A 19207-nucleotide genomic window follows, 5' to 3' on the forward strand; every position below is an offset into this window, starting at 1 on the left:
TGTGTATGGACTGATATCCAATAATCTTTTTAGCAGTTTTTTTTTGCCTCACAAACACAGGCTGAGTGTGGACACAAGAAAACAATTAACATATTTTAACCATCTGTGTCTTTTGTCCTGTTTTTTTTTGTGCGTCTCTTTGCAGAATGCCAAGCCCTTCTCCTCCTCAGACAGCCTAGCGAAGGTCCAGGAGGTAGCAAGCTGGCTTTTGGAAATGAACCAGGATCTGCTGTCGGGGGGCAGCAGCAGCAGGCGGACTCGGGGGCCGGGGGGTCCGGCAGTGCGAGGTAACGCCTCCTCCACGGCCCGGGCACCCCAGCAGGCAGCAGAGGAGGGTGATGAGGATGAGCACATGAACCGGGTAGTAGAGGAGGAAGAGCAGCTGCAGCAGAGGGTAAGGCTGACTGACATTCAACAAATGATACTGAGTCACATAAAAGGATTTGATATATAAACCCATAGGTTTAAAGGGGATTAGCAGATTGTAAACTGAGGTGTAAACATGCGTAGATTAAATCAGGTATTGTAGCTGTGGAAATTTGCTTTAGACGTGCACTGTAACCAAGTAGGAACTTGAAAGCAAATATACGGTGCAAGCAGAAGTGCAACAGATTACATTTGGCATCAGCCCTTTCCTCTAAGCTATTGTATTGTTTTGTCTGGCACTTCACAGCCTGAGGCGTCGCAGGTTGATGGCGAGAGAGAACAAGCATGGGCGCCAAGTGAATCGGGAGCCAGCAATGGCCCTCGGGGAGAGGAGGAAGGGGAAGAAGACGAGGAGGGCCCTCCAAACGAAGTGAACGGAGGAGAGAAGGGAGCCCGATGGATGTGGGGGGCAGAGCAGAGGCGACTGCGAGGCCAGCCGCTGGGCGAGGAGGACGAGGAGGAGGAGGAAGAGGAAGAGAACAACAACAGCAGCAGTCACCAAGAGGAGGAGGAGGCGGAGGAGAGGACAGAGGGAGGGGAGGAGCAGGGGAGGGAGGAAGAGGAGAGGGAAGAGGGCGAGGAGGAAGAGGAGGAGGATGAGGATGAGGAGGAGATGGACCAAGACAGTGATGACTTTGAACATTCTGTGGAGAGTGGGAGGGAGGAAGAAGAGGAGGAGGAAGGAGAAGGGGAGGAAGGGCTGCGGTCTCCCTCTCTCAGGAACAATGTGTCTGCCCCCAATAACAACCTGGACTCGGGTTGTACACACCAAAGCTCTTCCAACAAGAAGGTAAGCACAGCTGTTGTTTGTTGAACAGTTTTCACTGGAAGTATTGTACCTCCTCCTGAAGAAACAGCTTCTATGTAAACAGTGAGCTCTGAGCTCTCCTCCAGAGTTAACACAGACACTGCTTCTGGAGAAGAATCAGCTGTTTACATACTATGGGCACCACAAACAAAATTCCATTCACTTCTGTTGTATTAGGCTGAAGGCAGACACTGATACCTCAACACTTGATCAAATAAAACATAAAGCTTGGCCAGATTCCATTAGACTTGAGGGAGACAATGTGCAGTTTGGGTGAACTGACCCTTTAGGATACTTGTGCAGCAGGCACAGCAGTTTCAGAAGATTCTCACAGGCGGTGTTTGGTTATTATCACATCACTGCTGTGAAAACTTCCCATAATGTCCTGCACTGGCAGCACATGGTTCATATTTAAAACAGCAGCTCCCTCTTTTGGCATAATTGTGTTACTGCACCACACACTCATGCAGTGTACCCTAAACACTTTTGAAACTGCATTATATATTTGAAAATGCACATACAGAAGGATGAGAAGGTAGGATTAAAAAGGACAAAGCGTGAATATGAGCTTGAGGCAGCACAGAAGACAGCACTATGATTTGGGATTAAACGTCAGCCTGGACTGATGAACTTTTTAAAGAATACTTCCCTTGCAAAATGGCCGCTGTTATATCAATTACTCACCACATGTAACCTTGAATATGTTAATAAGTCTTTGCTCTTCGTGCATGCCTTTGTGGTGAATGGAGAGGCCAAAAAGAGTGGAACATTCTTCATGAATTGAAGTCACTGGGGTACCCATTCAACAACAAAACTATATCAAAACATCATTTTACGAACTCACACAACACATGCAGTATTATCCAAGTCTCATGTATCCAGTCATATAGTCAGTACTTCCCAAACACATGCATTTTCAATGAAACGCTACAATATAAAACACTTCTGCCTATGAGTAGTGCGCCCTGAGTGTGCCTGAACATGCGAGTGCGTATGATCACTGCTTGAGAGAGTTTAAACACATGCGGGTGTCCAGGCTTGAGACTTGTCTGTGCACGAAACTATTGGTACGACATGTTTTAAATCAGAACGAGTAAGCACAAATGCATGTGTTTCGGAAGTGTTAAGCATCTGACTGGACACCTTAGACTTGGATTATACTGCAGGAGCTGTGTGAGAGTTTGTATAGGGATGCTTTGATGTAGATTTGCTGTTAAACACAGTCCCGGTAAATTCATGACGAAAGTTCCATTTTTGGATTCTTTGTTCACCATGGAGACATGCATGAAAAACAAAGTTTTCTTCTCAAATTTAGCGCTACACTCAGTGATCAATTGATATTCAAATGTCCTGATTCATTTATTCCCACTTGGTCATTTTACATTTGTTGCTGCAATTTCCGTCTCCCCCGATCGCGTCATGTTCTTTGCCAATCTTGTATCACTCATGGGCAAGTGTTGACAAAGCTACCCAAAATCCTGGATGAGTTTTTCTTGTTTTTTCTTATCATCCTGTAGATAATGGTCTCTTCCAGGCTGACAATGTCTTCCATCCACAGGTCTCAAACATTTACTAAATGGTTTGATAAGTATTCAAATGATGTGAATCATATGCCATAATCTCCACAGTCATCATATGTCAACCCAACTGAAGAGAGGAGAGTATAGACTCACATGTTAGTCACTACTGTCATCAAACTATGAAGCAAGGGAACAATAATGGAAGAACATCGTCTCATTGCCCCCGTAAAGCTTAATGAGTTGAAGAATTTAAAACCCCATCAGAAAGTGCATGATAAAGAAGATTTTTAACATTTTCTCATGTTGGTAGTAGGTGGTTACCTGGAAAGGAAACATAGCTGCAAATTGAGAAACTGGTTAAAAATCTTACTAAGACAGTTGTGGTTTTTCTATCCTGTGTTTGCTTCACTGGATGGGAAGATCCAAGCTGGAACATATCACAACATTTTGGATGGAAAGATGATGTAAAGTACATCATACTGCTGTCATCAGTACCAAAAAACATAGAGATGGTTCCTGATAAATGCTGAAAAGTGCAAAGTCTATCACCATGGTCAAAAAAAGCACCTGCAGTGTTTGGTCACAACTGCAAAAATTATCGGGAAAAACAGATTAACAGTGAGGAATCGCAAGTAAAAGTAGGGTCGTCTTTCTTTGCATCTTGTTTCACCAGTTTAATCTGGAGCTTTATTCCAGGACTAATTTGTCATGCGATTTTTGTGATAGAGAAGTTAAAGCACAGTGTGACATAATTATATCTCAACAGCCTCCTCATAAAATTATTCATCCATGTGTAGAATGCACAGAAGCTTGTTTTAGGACATGTTAAAACTCCAGGCACGTTCACGCTTCACTGATTGATCGCGGCCTCGATGAGTGACAAGTACAGAGAAGCGCTTGATGTTCAGAAGACAAGTGTAACAGATTGTCATATCTTTCCTCAGTAACAAAACTAATGTGCTCAGTGCAAAGGGCTCTGATGTAGCACAACACCAGTGTTTGGATGTTGACGGCGGTGTCTCGTCTCAGTGGTGACTGATGGCATGCTTCAGTGGCCTTCACAGCACCTGTATTTAAAGGGAGGAAATGGATTTGGCCATGACGTTTTCTAGAAGCTAGAGATGATATTCATAATTTGCAGTGTGTTTGCAATGCACTGACACAGATTCTGACAGGAGCAAACATAAATCCAAGGGATGCCATTCCTAGATATTGGAGAAGGGTCCAGTGGTGGACATGCTGTACCTTATTGACCTCCCACTCCTCGCTATACTTGTTCTCACGATCCTTCCCCTACGACGCTGTACCACGTGTCATGTCTCACCACATTTCTTCTCTCCCGTCTTTCTCTGTCTTTGGTGTTGACCAGTCACTTTGTTGCCGTGCATGGATGTATTGTAAGAACAGTGTCATTATGGCTAGCTAACGTTAGCTTAGATGCTGGTGGAGATGGGCTGTGTGTCAAACTCTTACTTACCCCCACTATACCTAAACAAAGCCAAAGTGTCCCGGATCTTGCACTTATGCATCATTTGTCTAAGTGTGTTAAACTGAAGTCCACAGTGGCTAGCTAGCATTAGCTGAGTGTGTTAAACTGAAGTCCACAGTGGCTAGCTAGCATTAGCTGAGTGTGTTAAACTGAAGTCCACAGTGGCTAGCTAGCATTAGCTGAGTGTGTTAAACTGAAGTCCACAGTGGCTAGCTAGCATTAGCTGAGTGTGTTACACTGAAGTCCACGATGGCTAGCTAACATTAGCTGAGTGTGTTAAACTGAAGTCCACAGTGGCTAGCTAACATTAGCTGAATGTGTTAAACTGAAGTCCACAGTGGCTAGCTAGCATTAGCTGAGTGTGTTAAACCAGAGATATTGGATAAAGCGAGATACCCAGGCTCTGATTGGAGGGAGAGCTAACCACGCCCACTTAGGAGACAGGAAGAGTAACCGTTTTCTTAACATTGGATAAGCCTACGGTGGGGTATCTCCTTCATCCAATATCTCTGGTTAAACTGAAGTCCACAGTGGCTAGCTAGCATAAGCTAAGTGTGTTAAACTGAAGTCCACAGTGCTAACATTAGCTGAAATATCTGACGGAGAGATGTTGTAGGAGGCAATGAGGTAGGGTGCCAGATATACTTGACATTTTGCCATATTACATGTCATACCATCTTATATTTAGGCAAAAAAAGCACATAAAACATTAAAAAGCATTGGGGCTAATTTAGATTTAATGCCATCATGATAGTGTTTGTGTATCATAGCTTGTTGTGGCACATGAGCTGTTGGAGTATCAGGATCACTGCAGCAGACGATGGTTAGAGTCTATTAAGAATAAAAACCCTCCCGCCAGTACAATTCTTTGTTTCAATTAAACTGATAACTATATTGTGCATTTGTGTCATGCATATGAATTAAAATCTGCAGCATCAGCCCCTAAATCCAGTATTTGTCTGGTTTAATTTTGACCTATGTCCAAATTATAGTTTTCTTTTCTGAAATAATACCAGAGGCAGATATTTGTATAATATGTAGTGTACCAATTCTTACAATATTGTATGCGGTTGTATGGCATCATACATTCTCCTTAACACACCACAGGCAACTTAGAGGACACCGGAGATAATACAACCATTTCAACAGACAGTAATGACTAAATCAGTGACAGATTTGTCATCGGCAGTGTAGTCTCATGACAAGCACACCACTCTCCCCACGCCCTTCTGACAATAAGAAGCTGCACAGCAAGGAAGTTTTAATGATTGCTGTTGAAGAGCATGTGTCTCTCTAAACTGTCCCAGTTGTTTCCTGTATCGTATGTCATACCTGCGGTCTCAATATAGAGTGATGTTATGTGTGTGTTTGTCTGAGCCTTTGATGGAGGCATTGCCCTTGCTTATATTGGCCCTAAATATAGCAGTCAGTCTGAATTTGCTCACCATCTGACACAGCTGTCAGATAGGTTTGTCAGGGTCTTAGTCACTGCAGTGGGCCAGCTGGCTTTGATGTTGAATGTACACATTTTACTTCAGCTGTGGGTCTTGTATGCCTGGAATTAGGAGTGGTGTTGAAAGAGTGGAGTGACATTTATTGACAGCTCAAGTGAGATTCATCTGACACATTTACACTCTGTGTTTTAGGTGTAATGTGCCAGTGTAGATGATGGCCTCTAAGTGAGAGTGATGTTGGAAATGTTGGAAAACTAAAATAAAAGCTAAAAGCATCTTAAGAAACATCAGTACATGCTTTAACTTTGTTAAATTTGTCCCCTGATTCCAGTCTGTACAAATTACAAATTACACAAGGCTTTTGAGGCCACTTCTGTAGCACTTTTCTAACAGCCGAGGTTTGGAAAGTGCTTTACAGAATGTAACGACAGAAAATAGATGTGATCAGGCAAACCTAGGATAAATAAACCAGAGATAGGTGAATCAATAAAATCTAAACAGAATAGAATGAATAAAACAAGTTAAAATAGGTATATTCTACTTGTTTTGCCAACAGGGGACACTTTTGCAGAATGGCAGGAGATCAGGGGCCAGTTTATAAACGAACAATAATACAAAAAGAAAGTTTTAAACCTTTTAACATTTGCTGTCCTCATTCATCTTTGCCAAGGGGCAACAACAATCGCAGCACCCCTGCACAGGTATGAAGGGGCATTTCTAGGATTTGAGGCCGTTCAGGACTTGGCCCAGACCTCTGTTGGGGGCCACTTTTCTTTGATAAGCCATCTCTACTCTTATGCTTTTTATGCACTCTGGCACCTTATTTACATTCACAGTACAAAAAATTCCCGGTGTAAATAAATGGGCCACCTGGCACTCTTCTGAGGGCAACATTTGGCCCGCAGGCTGTATGTTGAGTATCGCTGGGTTAAATTGTTTAAAGGTTAAAACAACTAATTCAGCCACTTTGAAGTAGAGGTATAATTAATACCAAAGCTTCAGGTCGATAGCTGCACATGTACCTTTTCCTTTAGTTCCTTTCATTTCTTTGGGACACCCCTAGTAAGATTATTTCCATTATCAGTTAATCTCCCCATTATTGTTTTTTAAGTCCAAGAAATATTAGAATAGTGAAAAATATCCATCACAACCCAAAGGGACATTTGGAAATTTTCTGTTTAGTGTGACCAACAGTCCAAAATTTAATAATATATTTAGTTTACAATAATATATAATAACAGAGAAATGCAGAAAAATCCTCACAAATAATACACCAGAACTAGGTAGTGTTCATCATTTTTTTGGATGGACAAATTCATTAGTTGACTAATCGTTGCAGTTCTAGAGATAGCAAAATGGCCTTGGTCAGATGATCATCGACAGACTCCTTGAAGAACAGTAACGGCAGTTTTAATATCTAGACTTTAAGGAGAGACACTCCAGGTGAAAACTAACAGATGTCACCATGAAATTTCCCCTGCTGGTTGTTTAGATTAAGATAATTAGTTTGTGTATTACAAGTTTTCTCAATTTTTGTGTTTAAATATGCAAATGAAGCATCATCTAATGAAAAATGCACAAATTTTCATATATTATCAGAGCAGACATCTGAACACCAGATAAAGCCAGGTTTGAAATTCTTGTTGTCTCTTTTTATCAGTCCATAAAACAGAAAGTACTATATACAGCAAAAAATAAATAAATAAATAAATAATAAAATAGAATAGAATAGAATAAAATAAAATAATATATAAAAAACACAATTTTTTCCACGTCTTAGTTAATAAAACGTTATATGAATGATATATGAAGAAACCCCTCTGTAAAAACCTTCAAAATATAGATGGGAATAAAACTGGTGCTGACAAAAAATGGCCTTTAAAAAAAACCTGAATATTTAAAATCATGAGTCCTATTAGGTGTTGATGACTTACTTGGGTAAAATAATCCTTCAGCCATTTATTTCACCTGCATGTGATACCATAGCTATCAGCATATCTTCAAATGCAAACAAGCAGTTGTAAACTGTGGTGCATGTGTTCACTAAATTAGTTTGCTCATTATGTAAAACTTAATTTGTATTTAATTTATATTTTGTATTTATATCTTTTATATTTTTAAACCCAGGGTTACAACATGTTTATCAGTAGTAGTAGTAGTAGTAGAGGATTGATTCAACTGTGTTGCTTTGAAATGTCATGTTGTGCACTGCACGCATTAGAAGATATATTACCTTCATATAAGTTGCACATTTAAAGGTCCTGTGCATGTTCCCATAGAGCACACGTATGCAGTCCTGCAGACTATATGTGCATTTTGACAGCTGCAGTATCCCTGTGCCAAACAAGGGCCAACAGGTTTGTAGTTGCGGATTAGTACCCATGTTTGGACCAAGAATGTGTCGGTCCACGTGGGTTAGGTAATACCTACGTGCTCTGTATGTGTGGCAGACGTGTACAAACACAAAGACCTGCATGTGTAAAGGTGTGAGGCAGAACTGTAAAAACTCAAGATGATGATCAGTTTTCTGTGCATGTCTTTGCGTGTCCATGTTTAGGACAGATTGTGTTCCCGGGCTGCAGGTGCCGTAGGCTTGGGTCTCCAGAATTGGACGCCTCACCTCCTCTTCTTACTTGACACTCTTGTCTTTTGACCCTGTGCCAACACGGGGTCATGCCCATCGTTTAACCTTTTTAAATTCTTAAAGAGCTTCATGAATCAATATTAGTCTGCGCATTATCGTCCCTGCTGGCCTGATGTGCAAAGATATTCTGGAGTTGAGCCCAAACTTCATTTAGATTTACATTTCTAGCGGATGCCTTTCTATTCAAGGGCACTAAAACTAGATTGCATGCATCACATGACATTTTCATACACTGAGTGACAGAATATAGGGTGTTGGGTTAACATGAGGCTTGTATCTGTTGGGCTGTAGCAGGTGTTGATATCTGCATGGTGTATCATATACATCGGCCTCTGAGAAAGCAGATTATTTGACAGTAGCAGGTGGGAAAAAATGTTGAAGGTTGTTTAAGGTAAATGTTAAAGGTTGTGACATCATGTTTATAAAAGTGGAGGACATTTTTACTGAAAATTGTTAAGGATCCCAACTCGAATGGAAATGACATTTATTTTAATGTTCAGTGGAGAAACAGTATCTAAAGTTTTGATATTAGCAAACATTCAGGCCATTTGAGAACCCCCAGCAATTGAGAGTGTACAGTTACTACTACTGTAACTACTTGGACTTGAAACCCTTCATACAGCTCAGCTTCAAAGACAAACAGCAGGCAAGCTTTAAGGGTATACTATGCAGGGTTGTCAGTTACCATTCATAAAAATGCTTGCAATTGAAAATACAAGTAGAATCTAAACCCAGATTCACTCTCGTTTGGCGTTTCACCTCGCTATATGTGCGTTTCTTCGGCACTGTGTCTCTTGGATGCCTGCTGCTTATGGTCTGGCACCTGGTCACTACCTTTTTATAAAGCCCCGACTTCACCTGAGCGCTGTGGGGTTGCACGCTCATACATGTCCCAGTCAGCAACAGAAAATAAAAAAATACAGGCAGAGAGCACTCTCTGTATAAAAGAACACCACCACACACTAAGTGGCAGATGTTGATATTTTTCAGGTGCAGTTTGTTTTGTCCTGGTGTGGAAATTAAATGTGCTTTTCCATTCTACTTTAACAGCCTTTAAATCTGAAAATCAGGATGACAGATGATTGTTATTACTTTTTACGCTGCACGAGAGCATTAGACACATTTTTATAACCATTTATTTCCGAACCATAACCACATTTTAAAGTCTAAAAGTTATATTTAAGTATGTGATAAGAATAAACAGGAACACGTTTGCCCATTTTAGGCTCCCTACAGTACACCGCTGCCTGCCCATCTAAGAATTAATTTTAACATATCACTCATGACTAACGACTAAGGCATTATGTGATCTTGCAGGATTAGATGTCTCATAATGACTCATCAGAGACCTTTGGTAGCAAATGGATCTGCAGAGCTATGATAAGGCAAAGCTGGAGGACAGTGTGTTACATAGCTACCAATACTGGTTGAATGAAGCACTGAAGTATCTGCATTAGAGGGAATATATTGTGTGGTGGGTGGCTGGTATGTGAAGTACATTTTGTCTTGATTAAAAAACAAATTACGGTACCTTTTCAGCCTCTCACCTCGACCATATGGGTAGTTAAACTGAGAAGACGTTTACATAAATAATGAATGTGAAGTATCTATTAAATCTGTTTGTGTCATCCATAGTTGTCTCCTCTTTGTGTGGTGTCTTATCATAGACCCAAAGCTGTTACTTTATGAATAATAATGAAAGGACATTTAAAGGGAGAGAACAGCAGCTCAGTCGAGTGCTCATTGGTTAATGGCTTTGGGAACACTGTGACTTCTACAAGGTTGAAATAATATTTTTCGCTCTGTTGCTACAGCCATAGGAACACTGAGCTTTATGGCATTGAGCAATGTGGCTCTGAATTGTAGGAATATGAACTACACCTCTACAGTAATGTGTGCACTGTACTGCAAGCTGCTCAGTATGCAAACAGTTTTCATGCATTACTGTTTGAGGAATGAGCAATAACTTGTCAGCCAAATTGATTCTACTGTAGCAAACTTGGACAATTTAAGGTACACTCAGTACTCCGCTTTTCTTCTTCACACACACACATTGCTACTCATTGCCACTAATTAAATGTTTTTCCAAAGGAAAGGCAGGCTGCCTATTGTAGGTGGCGTCTCCCACACACTGGCCTTGTCACACAGACAGAGATGAGCCACAAAGGACCAATGTTCTCATCCTCCCACATGAAAGCAACTAGTTTGAGTCACTACCAATATATATTGACGATGAAGTGTCTTCACTGAAGCTCTCATTATATGCTGACACACTTGAATTGGTCATTTCCCACCAGTCTCTCTTTGCTGACGTCTTCTTTTACTCAAACCCAAGGTGGCAATTTGTTGTCACAGTTGCTCATCTGTCTTGGTTAGCACATTTAGTTTACTTTATTTGACACAATTAAGACATTAAATCACACTCATATAACGGATCACACAGTCATTTCACAGACTTATTTCCACTGGTGCAAAAATGCAAGTTTCAGTTTGACAAGGCGACATCACAGGAATAGCAGAAACACACAACTAACAGGTGTATCATCATTAAGAAAGTAATTTGGAGTGAAACGTGAAAATATAAACTATAAAAAATTACACACAACTTTCAAGTTTGCCATAAACTGTCTGTTCTTATTTATTTATTTGTATTTTCAAAGTTTCGTCTTTATACATACCCTCATAGGAGCTTCACAGTGGAGGTTCACTCAAGGTTCATGCACCCATTGTGTGTGTTTTTACCTTAAACAACCCGAAGAGCAGCAGAAAGGATAATCCCTCACCGGCTTCCCACTTGCTGGGATTGGGTCGTCCAATCTTGCTGCAAACAGAGCCGCCGATTGTCGTCTGTGCTGCCTGAGATAGGATTTAAAAAGGGATAATAACAAATCCAAGTTTTAACAATGTATAAATCCAAGTGTTGTGCTAATTGATGTCAAAATCGTTCTGACTTATATAATTGCCTCGGGTAGGCTTTGCTCAGAAAATACTTCAAAAACAAACCAGGTCCCCAAATTAGCGAGGATATGCATGTGTGGTAAGAGACGGAGCTGTTCTGTTGTAAGGCGCGCGTGTGTGTGTGCGCCCACCACTCCTGCACACTCAGCGTGTTTTTTGTCAGCAGCTTTTTCTGCTTTAGAAGGTAACGACAAAGAAACATGGAGCAAAAGGATTTGCCCTTTTATGGAGCATACAGTTGCATACAAGACACAGAGCATACAGCTGAGGCTATACTCCTCAGGTTTTCTGTGCAGTGACAAATCCTGCAGTGGTGATCTGGTTAGGGCTTGTTAACGAGCCGATCAGGTTTAGTTATGGATGCTGAAATTGTAATTGGGTTTATTGCATTGTGCAGCTTTAGCTTGCATTACAGACTTAAAGTTCTTAAGGAAAAGGTTCATGGTTGTGCTATTCTTAAGGTCTCAAGTGAAATCATCGAAGAGTTTAGGGATTATGTTGTCACCACAGTAGATTCATGAAATTTCCCGCAAAGACCTGCCTCTGACAGGACTTTGTTGCATTGGGGGATTTTGCGGCGCAGCGTTGTTGTCCCAGTCTTAGACACCAGAGGGAGGCAGTGTCCTGACAGTCATGTACATACAATAATCCATGACCCACAGGTTGTGGGTGCTTGTTGCAGCTGTGCTCAGACTGCACTACAGGCTTTACCCAGTAATGAACTGTAGTCTGTCTCACATGGACAAAGTCCAGGAGTGAGTGAGCGTTCATGTTTTTGTTTTCTCTAGTACTGCCTCTGGGGTTTGGCAGAGGTTGTAGCCTCATCACTAGCTGATGTAGAGACGGTGTGGGGGTGAGATTTTTTTTGACTGAAAACTGAAAACCACAATTTTCCCATCTTCACTTCACATGTATCTACTCTATGGATAATTAAATGCAATAAACCATGCCTTGCTGCATGTCGGGTGGAAAACCAAATCATCTATTACAGTTGCAGAACATGCACCGCAATGGTATTATATCTTACTTAAATTAAAAGGCTGAACAATCCCTTATGTACTCGTCACTTTAATCTAAATGCTTTGTTTTGTCCATTTCTCACTGAATTGGCAATAAGGTGGCTCCTACATATGTTTGGATTTGAGGCCTGAACACAACCTGCTCTCTGCAGGTTTGGTCTGCAGCATTCGTTACCATAGTTGCAATGCCGCTTTTCTGACTTTGAGATTCAATGTTAATAGCTTTATACGACACAGGCAAGGCCTACAGGGTCTCCCTCTCACAGTGCCGACATCTGCAGCCGTACCCTGTCATCTCAGTCGTGCTGGAAAGCTGGGAGTGATTTGTAAGTGTACTGAGTTACTAGAAGCTAAACATTCCTGATCTTTGGCGCTCCAGGGATAGCAAACTCAATGACCAGGCAGTAATACAGGAGGACAGTAGTAAAAGAAAGCAGACAAACAGACAGGAGACATTTGCCCCTGTAACAGCTCTGTTAGTGTACTTAATGTGTAATTATGAGTTTGTACAGTAGTGATATTGTGACCATAAAATGTTTGTGCAAAATTATTAGAGTGGTTTTATTTCTGGCATTGATCCTTTTATGTTTGGGTAGTCTTGATAACTGTAATGCTCAATGGGGCTGCGTGTTTCTATCTACCTTTTGTAGGTTCATACTTCAAATCTCCTAGGATACTCTCAACACAGTTTCAGGCTTGCAGTATGTAGGAGAGTGTAAGGCTTGTCACTTTTCTACTGCACAAAGTTAGCACACCCGATGGGAACTCTGTCAAGAACTCCAGGAACTTTATTCCCTTTTTCCACCAGAGTAATCTCTTATAAGCTTTGGTTTATTGCTCATGGGAAAGCAAAAGCAATACAATCAAATTGTTTTGACGTTCCTTTACATGTTATTTCCTTGATCATTTGATGTGAAATACCAAAATAGGTATTGAAGAAAAGTTTTCTTCTAAGCACTGCAGAAGATCCAAGGGTAAATATGCTTGCATGGCTTGCTATTTAACGAGTTACTTTGAGCCGATCACGTTGTAGCCGACTGGAACAGTGTCTGTCACATAGCTTTGTGGCCTAAGATTAGTCTGAAAGCTCAAGTAGCCTCTACAAGGCCTGGGGCAAGTCAGAGACAAGCAGCCGTTCACAGGTGCCTCATTAGTTATTTCTCACTGCATGTGGACTACTGTCAATCATGGTTTGTAAACTGAAAGGGGAAAAGAAATTGATTATGTTAGCCAATCATTCAAATGATTAAAATTCCAAAAACATCACTCTAGGATATTAATAAGGCCTGTTTTGTAGGTCTGTGTTGAAATACATTGCTTTCTATCTCACGGGGTGGAAGTACCTCAGTCTGGCTGTTTTGGGAATCGGAGTATTGCTGTTCAAGTCAAGCTCAGACCAAATACAGAGTGTAGTAATTGGAGAGGTGCCAGTTCACCTCCTGGGCACTACCGAGTTACCCTTCTGCAAGGCACTGAAGCCCCAGCTCAGGGCATCATCTTATGAGGCAGCCCCCTTGCTCTGTACATTAATGTGAAGGACCTGATACAAAGACTGGGTATCAGTACCTGACACCTTTAGGGTATCGAACAGAATAAATACGTACCAAGCAGTATTGAAATCTATCCAGTCAAGTGACACCTGCATTTGGTCCTTTTTGTGTTGGGGGTCTGATCTTGGACTGTCCATACTCCCCACTGAATCAGCAGACTTTCTGTTGCTGCCTTCTCCAGAGCCACTTTCTTCATGACAGACGGTCAGTTCGACATCTCAGCACAGAGCTTATAGTTCGAGCAGGAGCTACAACCCTTATAGTCTGTAGTGTGGTGAAGTTGAGCGTGCTATGTTAGAAACTATGGCTTCACTACACGACCTTCCATTCACATTATTGGTATTGAGTGAAGTACTCTGGTATTGGTATCACTTTAAGGGTACTGGTATTGGTAGTGTAATTTTTTAAACGATACCCAGTCCTGACACGCCAAGCTAGATCTAAACACCTCGTGCCTACAAAAGACCAATAGATCAAACAAATTGCGTCCCCTTAAGTTGTCTGTATGAAGCTGCACACTTTAACACGCTGCAAATATTGCGGCTGATGGTAAGCAGGCTACAAACTGTATCATTGTTCTCTGTTAATATTTTGCGATTATGCTGAACAATATATATTTCTTACTTCTGTCAAAGCCGTGATATTGCCTTCTTCAGGATGGAGTGTGGGGCAATTTGTTGAACTGAAATAGAATGTGACTACCTCTTTTGGTATCCAAAAAACATCAATAAAAGGCAATTTCACCCAATATTTTCACCACCATCAATCTGTTTAGTCTCATTAAATGCTTTGAATACTAATTGTCAGTATGTGTGTTTTAAAAGTTGCTGCTAGAAGTCTAAAAATCTTTGTCTCGCACAGGTGTTGTCATTGTGGCTTTCTGCTTATGAACAAGCGGAGAGAAAAGACTGCAGTAGATTGCTGAATACACTAATTTGGATGGCTGAATGTTCAGTTAGAGAGCTCTGTCTCACAGACAGCCTCTGCTGTTTGTTCAACATGCTCGATTGGCTGAACAGCTGCCGATAAGGCGCCAACTTGCTCCAATTGTGCTGAACATACTGTAAAAACTATGGGCGTTGGTCTGCCACAGACACTCAATGGCGTCCAATGGCCTGGTTTGTCAGGGCCCTCAGTCAACTCTGATGGATGTTCTGGCTCTGTAATCCTCCTCAAACAATGGTGGATGTGAGAATAGAAGAGAGGTTAAGCCCTGTAGGTCTTTCTGTTACCATGTGCTCAGACATTTAAATGCAGACAGGGAAGGCTGTACATTTATACATATTCAGCACTGATTGTCAGCTGTTTTAGGCTGCATATTAATCATCTGCCGGAGTCAGCAATTATAACTTTTCTTAACTCCCTGTTGTTGCACCACTTATTCACGCCTTCACTTCATTAGCACCCCTTTGTGTAGCAAAGTTTAATGAAAAGACCGAACTCCCGCTGCTGCTTCCCTCTTTGTCGCTGCATGTGAACACATTTTAATAAAAGTCCATCCCTCTTGACACTTGGTCAAGTGAATCCCTGTTGAAGTGCATGTGTCATACATACTAACATTAAACTACTATGTGATCGTCTCCTGAAATATCCTCAGCCTCTTTGCTGACATGGACAGAGTTAGTGACATTCCTGAACACCTTGGTTCATGGAGGAGTCACAGAAGGTTGGCATATAACAAATCCCAGCTTCAACTCTTTGTTGGCTTGATGGATGTGATTCAGACGAGCATATCGTAATCTGCTGTTTTGTTTGTATGCTGACAGTTTTCATGGCGTTAAGTTAACTGGGCTCAGTGATGATGTAGTCCACTAAGTTGGGAGGACCGGGGGGGGTCAGAGAATGACCACAATGAGGAAGCTCCCTGGACACGTGTGCTGCGTTGGACGACTGCTGGTACGCATTCCACCACTGAGGGGTCATGAGAGCAGATTCCACAGTGCCTGTCTGAGGGGGGAGAGGCTGAGTTGGTCCATCCTCTTTTCAGGCCCTGACGGCAGCTGCTCCGCCTGGCTTGGGCGCAACAGTGACCTCACACCCCAGAGATATTTTAAAGGGTGCCAGTCAGCAGGGAGATGAGTTTTGAGTAGGTAGGTGAAGAGGCTCGGCGAGCGCAGTTGTGAGACGTCTGCACGATGGTTGTAAGGTCCAAGGGAAGTACTACGTTTAATAAGTAAAGTTATCTGCTTGCGACAATAGTCAGCCAGATTTTGGAGCTCCTTCTGGGATATGATCCAGTAGACGGCCTGTTTTGCAATGCTGAGGCATTGCCCTATTCCCCGTTTTTCGTCTGGGGCTCGGAGAAAGATGCCAAATGTTGCCTCTGGAAAAGAGAAGACCTCGTCCCATGTGCTGCTGGAGAACCAGCCACTTGACTGGGCAGATCCTAAGGACGTTGCCAAGGAACCGTTACCCCCTCAGAAAGTGCTCAAGATATTTAGCATCAACATCATCGCTCAGGGTTTGCCTTTCTGTCGCAGACGGGTGAGTGTTGTATGGGTTAGGCCATTCCTGCAGTTCGGAGTTAGTTGAGCCACAGAACCCAAAAATGTCAAAGGTCATCCTTTACTCTCAGCCCCTGTCACATTGGTTGTTGTTGCTTTGCGTTGGCTTATCACAGTTGCAAGTGAGGATGTATTACTTGCTTTGTTTTGTCAGCACAATGAAGTTTCCACTTTCCACATTTACTGCCAAAATAACACTTTTAAGTTCTGCTGAATTTAAAAATCAGTCAAATTAATGTAAAGTTACAACCCCACAAAACAAATGAGCAGAATATCATCCTTTTTAATGGTGACATGTTTTAACTTGAATACCTCATAGACTGCTTCAGTGGTATTGGCAAGAATAAATAAGAACAATTGAGATATTTGCTGTTGCAAGATGACGTTGGCCTTTTGTCAGATGTACTTCAGTCGTCTACGTATGTTCACAGAATCAAAAGTGCAGCGGCTCCGCCCATGGCAGCCGAAGGACACTAACATATAACCTTAAAAAGATCGATGCCAATGAGCCTATTTTTAGGCTGTTTTTAGATAAAGATACTGTATATGCATTATCGGAAAGTAAATAGGAAAAATACGGTCTTCATTTGCAGCTCTTGGAGAAATTATCACAAAATAAATAGTACATTTATGCTTCATAATTAATATCTCCAATAATCAGATCAATAAATATTTTGTTCATTTTAGATGGGGTTGTATAAGTTTTATATACAGTAATCTATACGTCTTGAAGTGTATACAAATAAAATAAATAGCCTCCATCTGTCAGTTTCATCCATCATGGCCCGTTTAACGGCTGACGATTTAATATTAGGTGTCTGCAGGTTCTTAAAATGTCTAAAGTCCTTTAAAGTCATTGAAAAGTCTTAAATTTGAATGTTTTGGGGGTATTAATTGCCCCAAACATTTTACCTTATTTCATTTATCTATCTTTTAATTTCATTATGTCATTGTGAGTCAATATCTTCTGTGTGAAAGTTTTTCATGTTACTTGTCTTTAAACGTACTACTGAACCTATTACAGTCTTTTTATTTTATATGTGCACTGACTTGTTGACAAAATGTAGTTTGACTTAACTGACCTTCATAAAACTTACCTCTGCACAGGAATACAGATCTGCTACTTATTTTTATTCTTGCCTGCAATGCTTGAATAAGAAGACGATAATGTATTAAAAAATCTGTCTTAAATTTGATTAAAAATGATCTTGAATACGTCTTAAAATGCATTAAATCAAAGCGTTTGATACCTGTAGACACCCTGTAACATAAATCCCTTCTTTATGCCTTATTTTGCTCATGAGTAGTTTTGTTTTCTTAATTGGGAGTTATGTTTGCATTATAATTGGCAATTCCTTAAATATGTTTGTGCAAGTTGAAGGTTGAAGCCGCTCAGAAACATCAGCGCTCTCTCACTATGACATTAGTAATTTCTTCTTCTTTGACAGCAAATTAGGATGCCAGTAAGGAGCTGTAACAGTAACACTACTTGCATAAAAAGTCTCCTCTGACACGCCCGCTGAATTAATTCAGCTCGGAAATTAATACGATTAAACTCTCATGTCAAGTTAAGATGCTTCCCAAACGAACCCAGGGCAGTGTTTGAAAGACATAAACCCTCTAAATGACTCTCTAATCTCTCCGTGTTTTGTCACTGGCAGTCTAATGTTCAAACATCAAGAGATTATAGCCAGTTATGTATGACACTTTTGGAAATTGCTCAACCTTCACATTTTAATTGTATAATAAAATGTAGATTAAATAAATGTGCATAAACCAGGTGCATCAACACATGTTTTATTTATGCTGCCATTTGAGTTTTTCATCATTTTGATTTATATATTGTGCTTATGTCACTCCATTGTTTTTCTGTGAATTGTAGAAGATCAGAAAACAACATTTTCTTAAAATGTAAAACAAATGCAGACTGAAGAAGTCAAGATAGTAAATATTCCCTGAGGTCAAATGTTTAGTTTTGGTTGATTTAAATGTATAAAGCAGATAATGCTCTTTCTAGCTTTCTTGTACTGATCACATAATTGCGTTTTATAATAAATGTCTGACTTACTTCCACAGTTAAGAGCAACAAGAACTTAGTAGGCATTTTATTTTTTTTTTTAAATTAACTTGACAGGATTTTAATTAAACTTTTAGCCGAGAACATCTTGGCAAAACAGACACCAACTGTTTTGTATGGCTGAGTCTGACCTCTGAGTTACACAGTGGTGCTGACAGTGTTTTCTTAATGTCACGAGAGATAAAAAGATAAGCAGTTAAAAATACCAACCTCCAGTCTGTCAGAAAAAATCAGAGATAGATGGGTTAGTGAGGAGAAAGGTTGTGAAATATCAGACGAAAATAGATATAAGGGTCGATGTCACAATGACAGGGGAGTGTCAGCATGTCCTTTTTTCCATTCCTGGTTTTCTGTCAGATCAAAGCGAGCTGCTGTCGACCAGCTTTTTCAGACAAAGGGTCCATTATGGTGATTTAGTTTTAATTAGCGCTGTTTATGCAGTAGTTAAACAGTAGGTTCAAAGGATAAGCTGAGACAGACCGCAGCAGGAGGTTTCTTTAGTTTAACCAGCCACAGGCTTAAAAATGTCCAGTCAGATCTTTGTTGCAAGGCGAGGCAGGGCTGATTTCAGACAGAAAAGGAATGCAGACAAAGAGTAAGACATTGTGTTTAACCTCCGTTGACAGTAAGATGTTATGCATCTTCTTCTCATATAACCGGTATAATGTAATATGTTGCAGTTGTTGATTTAAGTAATTTTTTAGGTCTTTACTTATGGGAAAAAAAAGTAGTATTGAAAAATATTTGTTTCCAGACTA

At 40.8% G+C, this 19207-nt stretch overlaps 1 protein-coding gene across 4 annotated transcripts in view; it reads left to right on the forward strand.

Moving 5' to 3' along the window:
- fbxw7 (F-box and WD repeat domain containing 7) overlaps positions 1–19207 on the forward strand; it is a 164367-nt gene that overhangs the window by 56326 nt on the left and 88834 nt on the right. For 3 of the 4 annotated variants that reach the window (XM_033624669.2, XM_033624670.2, XM_033624668.2), the window contains 2 exons: positions 146–394; positions 674–1216. In XM_033624669.2, coding sequence (XP_033480560.1) covers positions 215–394; positions 674–1216 — 723 coding nt within the window. In that variant the 5' untranslated portion in view covers positions 146–214. Of the gene's footprint in view, positions 1–145; positions 395–673; positions 1217–15956; positions 16353–19207 lie in introns of those variants that run through there. The other variant, XM_033624671.2, reaches the window with a different exon arrangement.

Source organism: Epinephelus lanceolatus, chromosome 3, assembly GCF_041903045.1.
Source record: "Epinephelus lanceolatus isolate andai-2023 chromosome 3, ASM4190304v1, whole genome shotgun sequence".
Taxonomy (NCBI): domain Eukaryota; kingdom Metazoa; phylum Chordata; class Actinopteri; order Perciformes; family Serranidae; genus Epinephelus; species Epinephelus lanceolatus.